Raw genomic sequence first — 20,809 nt, 5'->3', positions numbered from 1 at the left:
TGGGATCTCTGTCGGACACGATCGAAACTGGAATACCATGGAGTCGGACTATCTCTCGGATATACAGCTCTGCATACTGAACCATGGTGAAAGTCGTCTTAATAGGCAAGAAGTGCGCTGATTTGGTAAGACGATCTACAATCACCCAGATAGCATTCGATCCTCTGGCTGACCTCGGCAATCCGGTCACAAAGTCCATGGTAATGTTCTCCCACTTCCACTCGGGAATAGGAAGAGGCTTGAGCAAACCTGCTGGTCTCTGATGCTCGGCCTTCACTAACTGGCAAGTCAGGCACTCGGATACAAAACGCCTGATGTCCTTCTTCATCCCTGGCCACCAATACAATAGCTGCAGATCTTTGTACATCTTCGTACTCCCAGTGTGAATGGAGTACGGGGACGTATGGGCCTCTGATAAGATGTCTGCTCGGATAGAATCACTGCTAGGAACCCATATCCTATCTCGGTATCTCACAATACCGTCGCTGACTGAATACAAAACACTGCCCTTGGCTTCATCTCTCTTCTTCCACTGTGCCAACTGCTCATCTGCTGCCTGACCGCTGCGAATACGGTCAATAAGAGAGGACTGGATAGTCAAGGTAGATAAACGAGGAACTCTACCTCGAGGATAAGTCTCAAGATCAAACCTCTGCATCTCAATCTGAAGAGGTTTCTGCATCGTCAAATGAGCCATCACTGCGACTTTCCTGCTCAAAGCATCCGCAACTACATTAGCTTTACCCGGGTGGTAGCTAATGTCACAATCGTAGTCTTTCACAAGCTCCAACCAACGCCTCTGACGCATGTTCAGCTCCTTCTGCGTAAAGAAATACTTGAGGCTCTTATGGTCGGTAAAGATCTGGCACTTCTCTCCATACAGATAGTGCCTCCAAATCTTCAAAGCAAAAACTACGGCCGCTAACTCCAGATCATGGGTAGGGTAATTCTTCTCGTGGATTTTTAGCTGTCGAGAAGCATACGCTATCACTCTCCCATGCTGCATCAAAACTGCACCTAAACCAAGCTTCGAAGCATCGGTATAAAGGACAAACTCACCAGATCCTGACGGTACAGCCAAAACAGGTGCTGAGATAAGAGCTTGCTTCAAAGTATCGAAGCTCTTCTGACACTCCTCGCTCCACACAAACTTCACATTTTTCTTGGTCAGTGCTGTGAGTGGAACGGCAATGGATGAGAATCCCTGAATGAACTTCCTGTAATATCCTGCTAGCCCAAGAAAACTGCGGATCTCTGATGCATTCTGAGGCACAACCCAATCTCTGACTGCTGCAACTTTTGCGGGGTCTACCTCAATACCACTGCTAGAAACAATGTGGCCCAAGAACGCCACCTTCTCTAACCAGAATTCGCACTTACTGAACTTTGCGAATAATTTGTGCTTCTGCAATGTCTGCAACACTGTGGTCAGATGTCGACTGTGCTCCTCCCGATTCTTGGAGTAGACGAGAATGTCATCTATGAACACTATCACAAACTGGTCGAGGTACGGCTGAAATACGCGATTCATGAGATCCATGAAGATCGCTGGCGCATTCGTCAGACCGAACGGCATCACAAGGAACTCGTAGTGACCATAACGAGTCCTGAAAGCTGTCTTCGAAACATCAGCACCTCTCACCCTCAACTGGTAATAACCCAAACGCAGATCTATCTTGGAGAAAATCGAAGCTCCCTGCAACTGGTCAAACAGATCCTCAATCCTCGGCAGTGGGTAATTATTCTTCACTGTAACCCTGTTCAACTCCCGGTAGTCAATGCAAAGCCTCATCGTGCCATCCTTCTTTTTCACAAATAAGACTGGCGCGCCCCATGGAGAAAAGCTCGGGCGAATGAACTCCTTGTCGAGAAGTTCCTGGATCTGCTTCTTAAGCTCTGCCATCTCTGTCGGTGCTAGTCGGTACGGCGCTTTGGATATCGGAGCCGTACCTGGCATAAGCTCAATGAAAAACTCCACCTCTCTCTCTGGTGGCATACCAGAGACGTCTTCGGGAAAAACGTCTAAGAAATCTCTGACAATCGGAACATCTGAGGCTGACTGGCTGGGTTCCTCGGGGACAGATAAAAAGGTTGCTAGAAATGCCCGACACCCTCTATGCATGAGCTTCCTAGCCTGAACATAAGGAATAATGCGCGGTAAAGAAAAATACCTGTCCGGCTCAAATAAGAACTGCTCCATTCCAGGCGGTCGGACAAGAACGGATCTTCGCTGGAAGTCTATCAACACTCTGTTCCTCAATAGCCAGTCCATCCCTAGGATGATGTCAAATTCCGGCATCGGTAGCACAATCAGATCCGCATAAACAAGATTACCGTGCAGCTCAAGGTCTATATCTCGGATAACATTGGTAGCTGCCATCTCCTCGCCTGATGGCAACACTACTGAAAAGGCTGTATCTAGCCCAATGGTCTGGATCTTGAGAAAGTTAGCAAAGACCTCCGAAATAAACGAGTGAGTGGTCCCTGAATCTATCAAGGCCTTGGTAGCGGAACCAGATATAAAAATTCTCCCTGAAAGATCGGAACTCTAAGTTGAATCCCACTACAAGATCTAAACTTATAGACATGCAAAGGTCAAGGTTCCTCTAGCTTAATTTCCCTGAAATAAATCTGAGTAGAGCATGCAATCCTATAACAGTTCTAAGTTCAAAATCTAAATCCCGATTCCCAAAACACGGAAATTCAAATAATAGCTTAAAGTTTAAAGGTACCTGTCAACAACATAGTCTCCGGGTTGGTTTCCGCGGCATGGAGAGCAAAAACTCTGCCTTGGGTAGGCAGATTCCACTGAGGACACTGCAGCAACATGTGGTCTGGACTGCCACACTTAAAACACTTTCCTGAGCCAGCCATACATGCTCCAGGATGGCGACGTGAGCACCTGGGACAGACTGGGTGCTCCTGAGTCCTCGGGGCTGGACGTCCCCGCTGCTGCTGCTGGCCTCGGTTCCTGGGCGGTCCATGAAAAGGCCTCTTATTCTGCTGCTGATGCTGATGAGGAGGAGGGCGGTGCGGTGCCTGGACTGGGCGCTTGCCCTGGCGATCCCTCTCGATATCCCGCAGATCCTGCTCTGCGGCTAAGGCCTTGGAGACGGCAATCTCATAAGTAGCAGGGTCAGATACCCTAACATCCCGGCGCAAGATCGGCCGTAAACCCACCAGGAAGTGCATCAGCTTGGCTCTGGCATCATTCGCTATCAGGGGCACAAAGTGACAGCCCCTCTCGAACTTACGGATAAACTCCGTAACCGACATATCCCCCTGTCTCAGACTCATGAACTCGGTGGTCAGCCTGGTGCGAACCTCCTCAGCAAAATACTTGGAGTAGAAAACCTCCGTAAAGCGGGTCCAAGAAAGTGTAGCCAATGTCAGGGCTACCGAAGCTCCTTCCCACCATAAGCGGGCGTCTCCAGTGAACAGGTAGGTGGCACATCGGACTCGGTCTGCGTCCCCCAGCTCCATAAAATCGAAGATAACCTCGAGGGATTTGATCCATCCCTCGACAACCATGGGGTCAGATGCCCCAGAGAATTACTTCGGGCGCATCTTCATGAATCGCTCATACACAGCCTCGGGCCCTGTCGGCCTGGCTGCGGCTGCGGCTACGGCATTGCCCCCCGTAAACTGTGCGAAGAACTGTGCCATCCCAGCTAACATCTGGGCACTCATGTCCGGTGGGGGCGGTGGAGGAGGTGGTAGGTCTCCCTCTGGTCTACGCTCCTCCCTGTCTTCTCGGCGAGGCTCCTCCTCTCTGATGCGCTTTAAAATGCGTCTAGGGGCATACTGTTCCAACATAACCCATACGTAACTAACATGCATAATTCCATAATTTATTTTAAATGAACCCTGAAATACTGAAAATCTGGAAGCATGCTGACAAACTAATTCATGCTTTAACTAAAATGCTGAACAAAATGCTGAACTGAAAAACTTACAGACCAAAGGCGTGGCTTCGTGAGCTTCTCGCGGTCAGTAGTAGTGAAACCCTATACAGAACCTGGCTCTGATACCAACTGTGAAGGGCCTCTTACTCCTTTCTTGAAAATTTGCGGAAAATTAAAAATTTTCTTTTTAAAAGAACTTAAATAGCCTCATTCATAAAATCACTGGTGAATCAAGTTCAATATTTCAAAATATTGCAGCGGAAGAAAATAAAGTTTGCCAAAAATCACAATTTAAAAATATCCAACAACTGATAAAATTGTTTGCGGAATAAAATAACAACTGCTGCACTGAGGTCCTCGGGTGCCACTACTGCCGACCCAAGCTGGCTCTCTGGTCCCCGCCCTCGGCCCTGACCTCATCAGTACCTACAACAATCAAGTCTAGTGAGCCTAAAGACTCAGCATGCATATATCACAGGTAACGAGTAAAAATCTGAATTAAAATATGCATGAGTTAACATATCCTGTCCTAAGGCATACTGAAAATAATCTGTACTGAGCAATTATAATACGTGCATAACTGAACTGGAAATCACTGTAAAAATATTTGCTCCTTGGAGCCTGTACTGAAATAACTGATAAAATTTTCTGTTGAGATTATGTTTTACGCCTGTGGCCACTGCACTAAGCTGAACTGATTGGTAACTGGCTACCGGGGAGGCTGAAACTGAACTGAGCTGGCCGGTCACTGGCGACCGGGTGGTACCATACTGAACTGATCGGTCACTGGCGACCGTATAAAATAACACTCCCACATAGTGAATGAACCACAAGCCATACCGCATAAATCTCAAAAATAATCATTTTCTATTTAATGCACGTAAAATAATTAACTGGCATAATGAAAATTCCTGTAATTTTACCAACTGGATTGGATTGGATCGTTCCCAGGCTCGCTGCAACCTAACTGTGCCATGAATAATATGCAATAGCTTAAACTTGACCAACTATGCAATTTACGTTCAAAAGATGCGACTATGACGCATATTGACTTCGCATTTAATCATGACTCCGAGCCAACCTGAACCGACACTGAACCGACGTATAGTCATGATTAAAATACGCTGAAAAATCATAAAATAATGTTCCTAAAATGATAGGGTCGAAATCTAGGTGAAATAGAGGCCAAAACACGAAACGCTCTTTCGAGAGTCAATTTGACACATTGTACCGTAAATTCTCGTACGACCTCAAAAATGATCCAAATCACAAACGGTCAAAAACATGACCTTCCTAACTCAATGAGGCACTGTCCAGTCCAAGTCCATGGGCTAAAAGCCAACCAAGAACTCGAACGAGACTCTGAACCGACACAGCAACTTGCTGTAATTTCCAGCAGCTGCGCAACTACAAGACTTGCGTTGGTTTCGAGACTATCGGCCATTAGGGGAGTGAACCACCGACCAGAGACTCTTACCAACATCCCAAGGAATGATTTGAACCATGGCTAAGGGCCATAGGCCAGCCAAAATCCGCATCACACCATATCTTAACCGAAGGGTCCAACCGAGAGCAACATGCATGCGTGTGTGGTGTTTATGCTATGATCGATGTCTTGCGTCGTTCCAGTGGCCATTTGATTGACCATGGCACGATCTAGACATCTAGGAGCATGATATGAACCGTGGCTAAGGGCCATAGGCCAACCAAGATCCACACCAAGCAACAAAATAAACGAAACCATATGCTGAACAAAGAAGCCGAATGGGGAAAGGGGCTGTTTTGACGTTTTGATTAAAAACCGATGAACCATGGACCAAGCCACCAAAAGGGCAACTTAGTCACGTCTTAGACATGCTAGGGAAGTGATCCAACCATGGCTATAGGCCCTTAGGGCAGCCAAGATCAGATCCTTCCTCCTTGACATCCAAACTGAATTCTCGAACAACAATTCTGCACTAATGGGGACTTGCTATCATTCTGAATTTCTAGCAAGCATGGGGCTGGTTTGAATGGACCAACATGGTCCTAATGCATCCTACTACATGTATAAATGCCGCCTTGGGAGCCTGGAGTCGATCCAATACCTGAAACCATCAAAACTAAAAGAAAAGATGAAGCTGCCGTGAAGAGCCGAAATTCTGCATGTGTGGTTTCAAAATGTTTTGACATGGATCTCGATTTTTGCTTGAATAAACATGATCATGTACTGAAAAATAAATGATAATATGACTTGATTGAGGTTTGAAAGAAATCTAGACATGCCTGGTTTCGTTTCGAAAGAAAACGAACGACACGACGACGACGCGGCACGGAGGAGGTGGAGCGCTTCTCTTTTCTACCTTACCTTGCTCTCGATTTTTCTTGCCTTTCTCCCTAGCTATTACTCACGTTTTTTCTACTGAAAAGGGGTCTGATTTCGGTGGGGAGGGAGTGTGATGGAGTGGTTATGAGGGGTGAGGAGAAGGGTGCACAATATAAGGATCATATCAAGACCAAGTCTTCATGCATTTGAATTTTGAATTTTGAATTGCTATCAAATGAGTTGGTGGATGCTTCTAGGAGGTAGTGGCCGATTATATCATGCCAAACAAGGGTTAGGATAGTGATCTAGTATTAATTAATTAAGGTGGAAAAATAGCTAAAAGAATTAACATGCTAATCAACCAAGAATGGGTCAAAGGTGAGTTGGCAAGTCCTAGTTTGTTCTTCTAGGGGTGTGGCCGAAAAATGCATGATGCATGGTAGGCGAAATGTTGATTATCTAGTAAAATAATAATCCTTGAAAGCCTTACTAATCCTTTAAATAATTTAGTGAGCTAACCCCTTAATTTAATAACTTAAATGAGTTCATTTCTTAATCACCTCAAATAATTAAATTAAATCCTCAAACCTCCCTTTCTAACTTAACTGAACTTGGTTGCTAGCTAAATTAACTTCTGGAAATATTTCTCGAATCTTAAATTCTATCTCAAAACTCCAACTCCGGTCCGGCCTCACTGAAATAACTGAAATGCTAAAAATCAAACTACTGAACTGAAATAATAAATAATTAACTTCAAATAAATGCATTTAAAATAATCATGCAATGAAGTCAATTAAATTTAAGAAAATCTAGAATTATGCATGGCTTATACGTCTACTGATTTACGGGTTCTACAAAAGCGGTCTACTCTTGTACTAGCACTAGCGCGTACTTTTCTCTGTGTTAGGTCAGGAAAGATAATTTCATATCCCATAGCCGATCGAGGCGGTAAAAAAACTCGATATCCTACAGATCCAATGGAAGGGAAGCCTTAACCGAGAACTTCAGTGAACTTCGGTAGGAGCATATCCTTTCTTTGATTAACCGATGGAATAGAATGTTCCTTTTTTTTTTGTACCGGACATACGCGTCCCTATAGGTAAAAGAGCTGCTGGAGGGTAATTCCTTACTTAAGATCCATTAACGCTAGAAAGAAGCAGGCAGAAAAAAAAGAGGATAGCTGACTGAAGCCCTAGGATGGGCATCTCACTTGATAGCCAACAACCAGGGAAAGGCAATCTAATTGCTTAACCGAACCGATAAAGGAAGCGCGAAGCTTCTCTGTATTGTATGTACCACGGGAGACATACCATGGAACAATCTCGGTAAGGATATCTGCTAAGGTCCATAGATAGACTGGTACGGATAATAACTATACTTAGTTACTATTATGGAGAATAAAAGGAAGGGTCTGAGGAGGCTTTCTAATTAGAAGAAGGGAATGAATGGGGATGGGCTCTGTTGCCGATATTGCTCCTTAAGTCTAATAGAGGTATGGCGGCTAGGGCAGAAAAAGGAAAGCAAAACAGTTTCTAGTAAGACCAATCGTTTGAGAGTTGGAGGGTTCACATTAACACCAGCGCCTAATACTAGAAACTAACCCTTAGTTAGAGCGTAACGGACTAGGGGGACTATCAGTTCTAGTTTCCCCTTATTTGCGAGACGCCCTTTCCAAGCGCAGGAGTCGTGCAAGGCTAAGAAAAATCTTTATTATATTATAAAGATGGGCAAGCGAAGCGAATAAAGGCGGCAAAGCCAATCAATCTCAGTACTTTAGGATCTCACCTCTTTCTCTTTTCTTTTCTCTCGACTTTCTTCTTTTAGTCAGCTTAAATCCTAGCTTAGCTTCAGAGCTGACTTTCTTTAATGCATAATGTGAATAAAAGCTTTCAAGATTAGCACCTAGTATTTAGCTTTGCGGGAGAACTCAAAATTCCGGCCTGCAGGAGAAAGAAGCTCGACTGGACCTTCTTTCTTCATTTTGCCCACTAAAAAAGGAAACCGCAAACACTGACATTGCCACAAGCGGGAAGTACTTAAGAAGAAGACTCAAGAGATCCACTCTCTTAGAAGAGCTTAGGAATAATAAGAAAAAGTATAAGAAGCTAGCTGATCTAAAAGTTCTCTTAGCAATCGATCCTTAGTAATCGCTAAATAGGGGCCCTAGTTGTTCACATAGATTTTTGGAGGCTCGAAATCCCCTTAGTATAAAACTGGAATGACCGGATTACTATATAATCTAAATGTCTTCCCTTACTCTAAGGTCTTCTCTTAAGCTATCGAATAAGCAAATATCTTCTACAGGACTAAACTAGATCAATTAGAAATTACCCTACGACTGCTGGCTTTCACTGATGTACTTGAAGAGGATTCTCAAAGGCTTTCTTCTTTACTGGCTGTAACGTAACAAGCGAAGCACTTACACTCCCTTCATTTAGAACTTAAACTGGCTCTAGAGGAGTAGGACTTGAACCCTCAATGGCTGGACCGACAGCAAAGGAACCTGGTCACTCGCTCGAACCCAGATTCCATGCAGTACTTCACTTCCTCTCTCCCTTACACCCTGACACTAGAGGGCTGTAACGTACTCATACCTTCAAAAGGCGGAAAAGAAAGCAGAAGGAATGGATAGGTATGTAAAAAACCTCCTATATCCATGGAACCTTTTACTCCCTAGGGATCACTCCATTCCCAACTCTGAAAAAGAAACTCTTACCGACTAGGGAAACCTCGTATAGACATTGTGTCTCGCAAGGAAATTGGCAGCTGGCCTAAAATCACTTGATTGACCTAGCTTGATCATATGAAAAAAAAAAAGAAAGGTGAAGTTGATTTTTAGAATATAAAAGGGATTCCTTCTCTTATCCTCTATATAGCTCGTCGTTGGAACCTCTTTTGGAACTGCTAGATATAGCTTACTAGACACTTTCAGAGATCAGATTAGGCGCTTCAATGCTGGAGGAGACTTCTTCGAGATGCATTTGACCGATCGCGAGGATTATGTAGAATGGTATGCGTCAGTGTCCACAGCACAGGACCGATCCTTCCTCCACACATGAGGATAGGGTCGAACTACGCGAGCAGAGGAGGTCAGGCTGCTTCACGGATTACTGAGCTGAGGAGAGACCTGGATACTATTATCCGGGAGCGCGACACTTCTTTAAGTATTTTCTTCTTGTATGGATCTTCCTTATTTAGAAAATGGAAAATTTATTCCCACAAAGCCACCCTCAACAGTAGATCCTGTTGATTCGGTTGAGGCGGAACAACATAAAATAGTTGCTTCCGTTAAAGACCCATCACCAGCAGCGAGACTAGTGCTAGCATCCTTGCCTGTTCCAGCATCCCTTAGCGTTGATCCTGCAGCGGCTTCACTTAACAAACAAGACCAGTAGCCAGCCATTGATCTTGTCGATCCACCCGGCGGTGGAAGAAGCTTTAAGGGCAAAAAAAAGGATATAAATAGCTATTTTACCGAATTCACTCGGGATAACCACCAGTTATAAAGGTAGCAAAGAAAGTTGATCCACCTGAAGCAAAGGATTGAAAACCAGCAGCATACCTTCCATATCGAGATCGTGATCCAGATCCGTATACGAGGCTATACCAGAGCAAGGACCAATAGCAGTTGATCGGGAAGTATATCCAGTAGTAGATCCGGATGGATCTTCTGTTAGGTTATTATTAGTAGGAGTAGCAAACTAGTCCCATCTTCTCTTTCTCTCAACTCAATAGTATAGATGCATCAGTCCACTCTGTGGATTCTTTTTATTCCCTTTCTTCCGAATATCGATCCTTTCGTCAAATCATGTCTACACGGGAATAAAGCTTTTCAAAGCACCCGCAGATTGAACAACTGAATCTCCAAAATACACCTATACATCCCAGCACCCTTTAGAGAAATAATACATGGCCTCGACCCTAGATATTTTTTTAGGACCAACGATGTTACTGTGTTTAGCCCCTTCTGTCTTTCTTGTACATAGTGGATGAAATTGACAATCATGATGTGTCTATTCGATTATAGGAATCGGTACCTCCTTCAACGGACCGCTAGAGTGACTTACAGTTCCTCCTATGTTATGGTTCTTAATGGGATATGTTTGAGGAGTTCTAATGCCACTGATAAAGAACGGAGAGTCTTATATTATAGTCAACAGAGGTGTTCTACCTCCTCAGCTGAAACGTATAATGGTTCTTGGAATAGTTTACAAAGTAATATATCTTCTGTTGGATCGAAAACTGTGTATCCAGGATCTATCTATGCTTCTACTAGTTTTAAAGAACCATACTATCGAGCTATTGATTTTGAAGTTCTAACATTAGCCTTCATACAATTGATCGAGATGTATGCTTACAATTTAGAATGTGACTATTTGAAAATAACTATTGGTTATACTATGTTATTACCATCATCTAGCGATTTGTCATTTACTTTAGGTAAGGCTATTCCATTGTGTGATCCTTTAGGTTCTAGTATCCCCAAAAAGAGGATCTATGATATGATTGAACAACTAGTGATGTTATACGGTGAACAATATCAGGAAGCTATGGTTAAAGCTGTCTTTATTCGTATCTATTATGAATCTAAGGAAAACTTGATCCCTAAATCAATAGAATTACCTAATATAAATATAGAAGATATTCTAAATGTTATAGATTCTGAAATAGAGAGTGGTAAACTACCAGATGTCAAATCACTTATTTCTGTAAAGAGTCGTACTCCCATTAAAGTAACCACAATCAAAAGTGTGAGACCACAATGTTCTCCTTTCTTATACAGAAGACCATAGTCAAGTGTTCCTTTCATGCACCTCAATATTCGTCGAAAGTGAGGTTTCTTTGGATTTTGCATGAGTCGACTAACCACTCCAACTGCATATGCGATGTCGGGCCTTGTCAGGGTTAGGTAGATCAAACTCCCAACCAATTGTCTATACATAGTCGTATCTTCCAAATCTTTGCCTTATGCTAAACATAGCTTAGCATTAACCTCCATTGGTGTCGAGATAGGCTTGCAGTTGAGCATTCCATATTTTTGCAAAAAATCTCTAGCATATTTCTGCTGACCCAGAAAGAAGCCTTTCCCTGTTCGATCTACCTCGAGTCCAAGAAAATGCTTGAGCTCTCCAAGTTCCTTCATTTGGAAGCGTACTGATAGATTTTCCTTTGTTCGACGAATTTCCTCTACATCGTCTCCAGTGATGATGAGGTCATCCACGTAGACCAACACTATCGCCAACTTACCACTCGAGCCTTAACGAATAGGCTAGAGTCTGCAGGCGCCACTGAATATCCACTTTGAACTCCAAATTTTGCTCCCGCTTTAACCCTACAGAGCTAATTTACACACGTAATCAGGGTGAGCTTGACTCTCGAACCCTTGTGGCTGCTCCGTGTAAATTTCTCGATCTAATTCTCTATGTAAGAAAGCATTCTTCACGTCCATCTGCCACAACTTCCAGGACTTGCTTGCTGCAAGCGCTAGCAGGACACGTACGGTGGTCATCTTTGCCACTGGACTGAAAATTTCATCATAGTCCAGACCGTACTGCTGTGAAAACCCTCGTGCATCACAAGTTGGCCCCATCGTCTAGTGGTTTAGGACATCTCTCTTTCAAGGAGGCAGCAGTTGCGGGTTCAGGTGCGGCTAAATCAATATCCCCGTCTGGGGTTGGCGGAGTTGGTAGGAAGCACGGTTGGCGATAAGCTGGTACTGGTTTCATTCTTTCTATTCAATAAAGATCTCTTCCCGGAACTGGTATATAAAATATACTCAAAATGTAGGCACACGTTGGCACAGTTCTGTAAATAAGAGATGTCTCATCCGGTTGAGCTGTCGCAATCAGTCTTTCTCTTCCTGGTAGCAGTACGAATAGGAGATCCAACATGACTGTCTTAAGCCTTAAGCAATCAGGGTTAAGCTAGCTCATTGCCAGAAAGCAAACAGGAGCTCTTAGCCAACTATTGCATCAGCGATCAGCCTATTCAATGGCAAGACTTGTATGGATCGGGTGGAAACCAAGTGCAAGATCATTGCTGTTCGGTCGATCAGGAAGGCAGAAAGACAACAAAATCTTGTATCCGTCACCATCTATTCTAGCTGATGCTGATACCTTGACTTCTCTTTCCCCCTACCCTCCTTGCGCGCATTTGGTGCGCTATTGAAGAAAAGAACATTTCTAATAATATTGTAGATAATCACAGAACGCTTCGCATTGGCTAGCTTGCTTGGCCGCACACATATAGATTCAAATAGCCTATTCATGGATTACTCTTTTTGCGATGATTAAAAAATGTCAAGCTTCACAAGGAAATATCATATCATATAATGACGATAAACGACCAAGTCGTCACTTTCATCTACATATAGAAAGTGCAATCGAGCAAGCATTTATGTAGTACGATCAATCAAGCCTACCGCTGATAGCGCGGCCATTGATTTCAAATTTCTTTCTTTTGTTAATCGAGATTGGGTTGGTGTTTCGCTACGCCCCTCCGGAGAGTACAAGATCAAAAGCTTTGCATGAACATTGAAAGAAGGACCAACGATGACCCTATCCTAAAGGAGAAGGAGGAGTAGGAGCTAGCTTGAATTGAGAATCGAATGATTACGAGATAGACAATGAGAGAAAGGAGAGCACTTAGACAATTCACTTTGAGTACAGGGAAGTTTGCTGGTAGGAATTCTTCAGGACGTATTACTCTTTTTCACCGAGGGGGTGGATCGAAGCGATTGCAGCGAAGAATTGATCTGAAACGAAGCATTTCGTCTATGGGCATTGTAGAAAGGATAGAATATGACCCTAATCGTTCTTCTCGAATCGCTCCAGTACGATGGAAAGGGGGGGCCCACCAGAGAAAATGCAACACGATAGAAGAGTTCGCTCCGCCGAAAAAGAGACTCGAATCTACCACGACCACCATCCGCGGTCCATTTGTGGTCTCTTCCCTGCCCGGGAAGGTGGATCAAAGAAAGGTAGCTTGCTTCTCTCCTGGACTGATGGCGGTTTATGTAGTGGTCGGCCTTCCTACCAGAATGCCTTCTTGGTCGAAGAGCCACTTTACTAGTAAGGGCGCAGGAAGCAAAAAAACTTGCGCGAAGGACGTTTTCGTCTCTGCCTTCTCCTCTCCAAAGGCCAAGGGAGAGACTGCATCCCTTTCCTTCGGTAGCTCTTTTGGTTTCCCAAGGATAGCGGTAGCTGGGGCAAAGCCCGCTTTCTTCGTTTTTCGAATGAGAGATAAAGTAAGAGGAAAAAACACGTTCTCTCTTTGCGAGATCCGAAAGTGGAGAACGCATAGCATTCTCTGGACACATAGGATCAAACGTAAAGCAGCGCTCTCTTGGCAGAGTTTTAGGCGGCAAGAGATTTTAGGGCTTGTTGGAGCTTCTGAGCATAACGAATCGAAGCCGAAGACGGATCAAGGCTTTTATACCAAGGCGATAGACGAAGGACCGAAGAATGGAACGTGCAAAGTCGATCGTGCACCTGTCACTTATATAATAGCCAGTCATCAATTGGAAGCGGGCAAGATGGTGATGAATTGCGATTGGTCTAAACCTTCGACTAGCGACTTATTGCGACCTGCCCAGAATGCCAATACATACTAAAACCTTGTTCACACAGCGAAAAAAGGCCGAGTAGAAGAATAATCAAATCAAATTTTGTAGTAATCTTATTATTCTACTTAGTGTATTTAATAACCTATCTTTATATCCAGGTGTTATACAAGGGTTTTGTAGTTCCTTATTTATTTGCGTTCTTTTTTTGGCCTGGCCCATTCTCTATGTGAATCCCCAATCAGCCTTGGGGGAAACCTCTCCGAGCGAAACGAAAGACCCTTGCGGGGAACACTCGAGAGAGGAAGCAGGATCATCCACATTCTGCTCAGCGGACGCTATTCAGCAGCAGCTGAAGGACCGACTCTTTAAAGAAAACAACTCTATTCAAAAACAAAAAAAGAAGTGACTTTTCGGAGGAGGAATTCCAAAGAGAAAAATAGCATATCCAATCCTGCAAAACCCATATTCCCGAACAGAAGTTATGGATAAAATATGTTCGGAAGAGTTCCTCATTAACGATGAGGCACGGAGAGGAATCTATCCCGAAGAGGGGACTCCGTCCTCTTCTCAACTTCTCCGTCTCCATGAAGAAGAGTTCTGGAAGCCTTGTTTGCGACTTATCCCCTGCGGACTCTTTAGAAACTGACAAATCTTTTGTGTTATTGGGGTTTTTAGGAGTGGTCTTGGTTATTCCCTTAAGCGTTCCATATCCTGAAATCGCCTATTGCGATGAGAAAAACGCCTTATTGCCCCCACCTAGTCCGGTGCCATTGCCGGGGGAACCGGTTACTCCCCCCGAGGCTCCGCCGGTACCGCAACCAGTCGTTATCCCCCAATTAGACCACCCTCTTCTTTCGGATGACGCCCGAAGGAACATTCTTTATACCCGATACTCCCTCCTTAATTTAGGGGGTAATGATGACTTAGGGCGCATGGTTTCCATTATTGACAACCAAGTCGTAGTGGAACGATCTGTCGAAGCAGCATTAGTAGAAGACGGTTTTAGAAGGGAGTCCATTATGGCCAGGTATACGGAGATTCGCGGCATTCTCCATTCTCCGCAAGGGGAGCTTTTAAGCAATAGAACCTATGAGTCATACGTGACCCAGATAAGGGAACGGGGCACCCGACAAAGCGTTCCCTATCGGCGGATTGTGAGAGCCATCCAAAACTTTGATCTTTTATTAGAAACCCTATTTTTTCTAAGATAAAATTTTTTGTTGGTTGGCATAAGCCTGAAGGGGATTTTCTGGGAAGTCGGTGGGGCTGGGGAAAAGGGGTTTTTATTCTTCGTGCCATATATACTGTGATCGGGAAACATGGAAAAATTTCTCGAAACGACTGAGTGCGTTTCAGGTAGGTTTGAGGACCGTTGGTCAAAGAAAAGGTAAGGCCCTGATTCCGGGACGGAGCCGTATGACGCGAGAGTGTCACGTACGGTTTCTTTGAGAAGGGTGTGATACCACCACCTATCAGGCCCGACGAGCGGTCCACGGAGCTGCATCCCTACTCACCTGGTCCATGCACATCGCTCTCTCCAGGAGGTTGGCCGCCTATCCTAGATCTTCCCATTTCCAAGAAGATCCCCGGATCGATCTGGTTTAGTATCAAGGTGATTCTGTTTCTGTTCCTATATATATGGGTCCGTGCAGCATTTCCACGATATCGTTATGATCAATTAATGGGACTTGGTCGGAAGGTGTTCTTGCCTCTATCATTAGCTCGGGTAGTCGTCGTTTCTGGTGTTTTAGTCACCTTTCAATGGCTCCCTTAATTATGTGCGAGGAATTGCCTTATTGAGTAATGGGAAGAGGGCTACTCCCCGAAAATGCCTAAAGGTGGGGTTCCATATGGAAAAGGGGCAGAGCACACAAAGAAGACGATTCACCGAACAACTACTTTGACAGTGGATTGTGCAAACCATTCAACCTCCTCGATTACAGTCAACTGGGAACAACTCGATGAATAATAGGGCATACGGTGTGACAATCTGTTGACATACTCGTTTACGACGCTCTCACATACATTTCCCTTGGTATACCTCTACACATTATGGAATAAAATCATTTCACCGATAGCAATGAGAGTCACTCTACGTGGACTTCCCAATCAAAGACGGACAACGGCTACCAATATGACAAGCTGCTCTTAGGCTACTTCTTTCCTTCTATCTTCTTTCGCTTGTGCTTCTCCCCGAGAATCACTAGCTTTCCCTTGAAAGGAGGTTTGTTTTGGGATTGATAGATGTTCATAACCGGACTTCCCGGTCGCCTGCCTCCACAGCAAGACAGGAGTAGAGCGACGATCTGTAACATCACCAGCACCTTACTTCATATTTCATTTGAATATGAAATTCGGGACTGAATATTACTTATGGCTCACAACGAATGAGATAGAGATGCAGGGATCATTTTTGATTTTCTTTATATTTATGCGCACCCAAGGTGAAACTTTGAAAAGTACCACTTTGATCTTGATTTCAAACTCTTCTTCAATGCTTTTTCCGGTTCCCGCTCACTGGTGAAATTTTCAATGTGAGAGAAAGAAGTGAGTAGTCAATCAAATAAATTAAAGGAAGATGGCACTCACTGGAATCATGAAGTTATGACGGTGGCGACATGGAACTTGTAACAGTTAGATGGACACGGCACTTACCTTCGTTCCGTATCTCATCATGTTGGGCTTTCCAGAGAGCTATAATTATAAATAATAAGAAAGATCTTTTTAAACAGTATTTATTTCCATCCAACTGAATCCTATGCTAGCCATTTTCATGCCGTTCAAACGCTCTATTGAAACTACCAAACGGTTGTATATCCAATCCCCCTTTTTCCTTGGGTTGGGCTACTTACGAAAAGATTCTATTTCATCGTCTTTCTCTGCTCCTTTCTTCCCCAACAATAGTTTCGGCAGACTCTTCTTTCGACAACCGGTAAAACTCCTTCCCAAACAAAATTTGTGCCAGTAGTGTAGTATGGTAGCCATGTGATTGGTATAAGCCGAAAAGACATGTTTCATAAGAGTTGTCTGCCACTGAGAGGAGATTGCATTTCCAACTTGCAAGTTTACCTTTCGCCTTGTCAAGGATAGGCTTCTAGCTGGCTTTAGAGATTTTCCCATGCTTGAGAGTATCAAAAGTCATTGGTGTTCTCGTGTGTATGAGGAAGGGATTAAAGAAACTATGCTTAGCAGTTAACTTCCTCATTCTAGTGAACGAGCACTTCCAACTACTAGATCTGGAAATGCTTCCACGTATGTTTTCGATCAACGGCTATCTGACAAAAGTAAAGTGGAGCCCAAAAGAACTAGGCAATCGCTCTCATCTTTTAATGGTTACGATCCAAATCGAGATTCCCTTCTTGGTAGAACGAGTGAGTGAGGCTTGCTTGTTAAAGCAAGGAGAGGCTAGTATGATCTAGCTCAATTGGCTATAGATCTCATCTTCCTTAGTAAAGGACCTTGCTCTATCAGTGGGCTTCCTGTTGGATCTTGTTATTCTACCACATCCATCTTATCTGCTTCTTGGGCTGGGAATGATGCTCCTGAGTTACTGGCTTACTTCTGTCTGGCATCCCACCACGAACAAGATCTAGCGCCTGCCAAGAATGACTCCTTGTGTAATTCTATAAAAAGGACTTATTAGCGTCATTCTGGTCTTTCCATTGGTTAAGATGAGAGAGGGCTGGAAGCCGAATGAAGTGCCCCATTGAATCTTGGCTTGTTTGGATCATATAATCCGAAAGCGGCAGTAGCAAAGCCAGCCAACTACTTTCTATACTAAGGCACGTGAAGACCTATTCCCTCATAGCCTTCCTATCTCTTTCTCAAAGGAAATGTTCCAGATTCAATAGCATTTTACTTTGAGACGGATGCATCCCGCCCCTTAAGAAGAAGTTGCAGACTCACTCGAAATGGCATAAATGCACGACACGAAAGGCATAATTACAAGTAAAAGTGGTGATTTAATGTCACTACCGGACGAGAACCCCGATAGCCCTCTCAGCCAGGCAAAAGCCGACAATCACTCGACACCAGGCGAAGCCCGATAAGTGACTTGGAACCGATAGCGGCTTAGATAACAGGATGCCTATCTACTTCTTGATAAGATGCCCCGTCGGGACTCGAGACAACGTGCCACTTTTAGTGATTAGAATTCCCGTGACCAGGGTACTTGCCACTCTTTTTCTTCTATTTAGGTAGAAAAGACTGGCTTTCTTCCTTTGAAATTAGAATCGCTGTTCTCCTTAGAGAGGGGAATGCCCCTTTAATAGATGCTTTTTCCCTGACCCCATTCCATTGATTGGATTGGCTGATGTTACTAAGAAGGATCGTTTGTATAGCTTCGAGCTGGTCATGGTTGGTCCCACTACTCCTTCGAGTGCCTTTTGCGCTTAGCGTCGGAAAGAGGTGCTTCTACAGCGAAGGTGCTAAAACCTAAAATGAAATTTATTGAGGATGGACGGCCTGGCAACTCCTGAAGGAGAACTAGGCAGAACGATCTCCCGGAGCTCTAAATTGTTGTGGTACGGCTAGGGGTAGACGCAAGTGTGAGGTACTGCATTGGCATTCTAAGCAGTGTTTCCCGGTAGCTGAGGAAGCCCCTTCTATTCTACATTCTCAAAGCCCGTACCCGTACCGAAGAGACCAGACCTTGGGAAGGCATCACTTATGCTAGAAGGCTTCACAGTCCTCCTTACTAGCAGCCCAGATCTGTTTTGTGCTCGGCTTGATTCCATCTCAGATGTCCATTCAAGTAGCCTGCCTATCCTATTTTCTCTTATCAAAGGGGCCTAGCGTGCCAATGATTTTGCTACAACTACTGTGATTTCCACTGCTGCTCCTTTGCTACCTTGCGGAAGTTTTGCTAATGTCCTAAGCCCCTAACTAAGGGCTAAGCGGGGAAGGAGGAAGAATAGCGTTCTAGTGCCCTATTTGTCTAATAATTATTCGAAAATGCCCCCCATTCAATAATTCGTATTCGTAGCGTCCGATTCCATTCCTGACTAGCGGACAGCCAGAAGGGCAGAGCTCTATGTTATATTGAAAGCTGTCTCAAAAGAGCATCAAATCCTGATCTTCACTCTTTCTCGATCCAAGACAAAAGGAAGAAAAATGGAAGCCCTTCTCTCTTAAACTAGCTCGCTGGCTGTAATGGACTCTTGGATTGCCATTGGCCTAATTGGCCCTAAAATGCGAGCTTTCTATCTCACTTGTTTGCTAGCTTGCAACTGCTGTTACGGGCACTGAAACTAACTCGGCTGTCCCGACATCGATAAGGGAGATTTTATTCCAAAAGGATAAGAAATGACTCGCGAAGAAAGGAAATCTTTATAGATATTAGCATTAGACCTCTATTTCCTAGTAATAGTAGTAGTCAAAAAAAGCCCTCTCCCTTTATTGACTCCAATCGAACCCCTAGCCCTTGGCCTACTCTCACTTTCTTTCACTGGCTGTCTCAATGACTAATCTCCTGCCCTGCCCATTTTACGCTTTCCTCCTTGCTATTTGAAAGAGTGCTTTCTGCGCCTTATAAAAGACTACTTACCGGCAAATTAAATAAAGAAAAAGCCCTTAAATGGACTCCACGATAACTAGCTTGACATGGGAAAGAAACCCCAATTTCCAATTATATAAAATCAAACTTTAATGGCAAGGAATAGTCTTTCAAAAAGAAAGGGGTTGCCTACTTTACTACTTACACTCGGGGAACTAGCACTTGCTGTCTGGAAGGGCTGCTTACGATTACGCAATGACTGCTAGAAAAAGGACTCAGTGCCTTGGACTGGCATGCTTGACGGATTTGACTAACCTACATACTATAAGACTTTCCTACGAGACGTAAAAGTAAACTCCAGCAAAAGCGGAGTTCAAAGCATCATAAGAGCAAACCGAACAAGCAAGAGACAAGAGCTTCTTCTCGGCATCCTTAATAAGTTTTTTCTCTAGCCTTGAGGCGGTGAAAGTACGTTACTATTCAGGAGTCTCCTCTTTCTAATAGAACCTGCTTGAGTCTCTCCGCTAGAGTGGCTTGGAACGGTTTCATGTGTTGGACATCCTAAAAGATGTTCCTTAGAAGGAACTAAGACTTTTCAAAGATTCCAATTTTTTCCTTTTCACCTTTCAAGCTTATTTAGAATAGTCTTTAGTTAAGATATAGGGACAGGCCTATACCTTCTCTTCCTAATAAAAGTTTGCAGCTTTCATGAATTGGTTACATTCTATCGGCCTTTTATTCGAAATTGTTGCACCATCCATCATGGCGCTGATAACTGAGTGTATTAAATCAGGTCCATTTGTTTGGACCAAGGCTGCAAGTCAATTTGAAGAGATCAAGTGACGAATGGTGAAAGCTCCAGTTCTACGCTTACAGGAAAATGTTTTGAAGTGGCCTGCGACCCGTCTCACCCGTGCTCATGAATGTCTTTCTTCATCAACTTGATAGGAAAATCTCTTCCTTTGTGCAAAAAAGAAAGGAGCTTACGGTATGTGCGGTACTAAGATTCCATAGAAGATGGCAAGCTCAAGCCTTTCTTTGCTCACGGTGTAGTTAAATCTTCCTTACATGCAATTATAGACTTGTAAAAAGTGCTTTCTTTTTCATATATCTGCAGCTAGTTAATAAAAAAGATTATTATAATTTCTTATCAATGGACATGGACCTTTCATGACTGGACTCTTGCTAACTTAAGAGGTAGCTTTGGCTTGTTTGAAGAATTTCAGTGGCCAGTTCGGGCTAGCGAGTTGGATGATCTGGAATTGGCGAAACAAGTATCTATTTGAGGATGAGTTTCGGGTAGAAGATGACCCTGTTGTGAGCATTCTTCACCGGGCACGAGAGATCATAGTACATATGTGGGAAGTGGTGTGAGAGTAGGTAAAGATTTTACTAATCATTTTCTTGATAGAAGAATTGTCGAAAGTGAACATTCAAAATGAGGTAACCCAACATGCTCTTCTCATTATTATGAAATGGAAGTTTCCCCATCGACCCGACCCTGAACGTCCCTGGAGTTTTTCGGGTGTAGAATGACGTTC

At 43.9% G+C, this 20,809-nt stretch overlaps 1 protein-coding gene across 1 annotated transcript; it reads left to right on the top strand.

Moving 5' to 3' along the window:
• Window positions 1-11,526: 11,526 nt before the first annotated feature.
• On the top strand, window positions 11,527-15,632 carry LOC142549257 (large ribosomal subunit protein uL2mz, N-terminal part). Its single transcript, XM_075658106.1, has one exon. It carries the CDS (start codon window positions 12,836-12,838, stop codon window positions 13,820-13,822), a length of 987 nt encoding a protein of 328 aa, XP_075514221.1. The 5' UTR covers window positions 11,527-12,835; the 3' UTR covers window positions 13,823-15,632.
• The last annotated feature ends 5,177 nt before the right edge of the window (window positions 15,633-20,809 follow it).

This window comes from Primulina tabacum, chromosome 6 (genome assembly GCF_025594145.1).
Source record: "Primulina tabacum isolate GXHZ01 chromosome 6, ASM2559414v2, whole genome shotgun sequence".
Taxonomy (NCBI): Eukaryota; Viridiplantae; Streptophyta; class Magnoliopsida; order Lamiales; family Gesneriaceae; genus Primulina; species Primulina tabacum.
The sequence above is the reverse complement of the archived record's forward strand: the minus strand, read 5'-3'. Positions and strand labels throughout refer to the sequence as shown.

What these genes read in the sequence shown, in the direction of transcription:
- LOC142549257 (XM_075658106.1), top strand. Translation starts at nt 12,836, where the DNA reads ATGAGAGAAAGGAGAGCACTTAGACAATTCACTTTGAGTACAGGGAAG.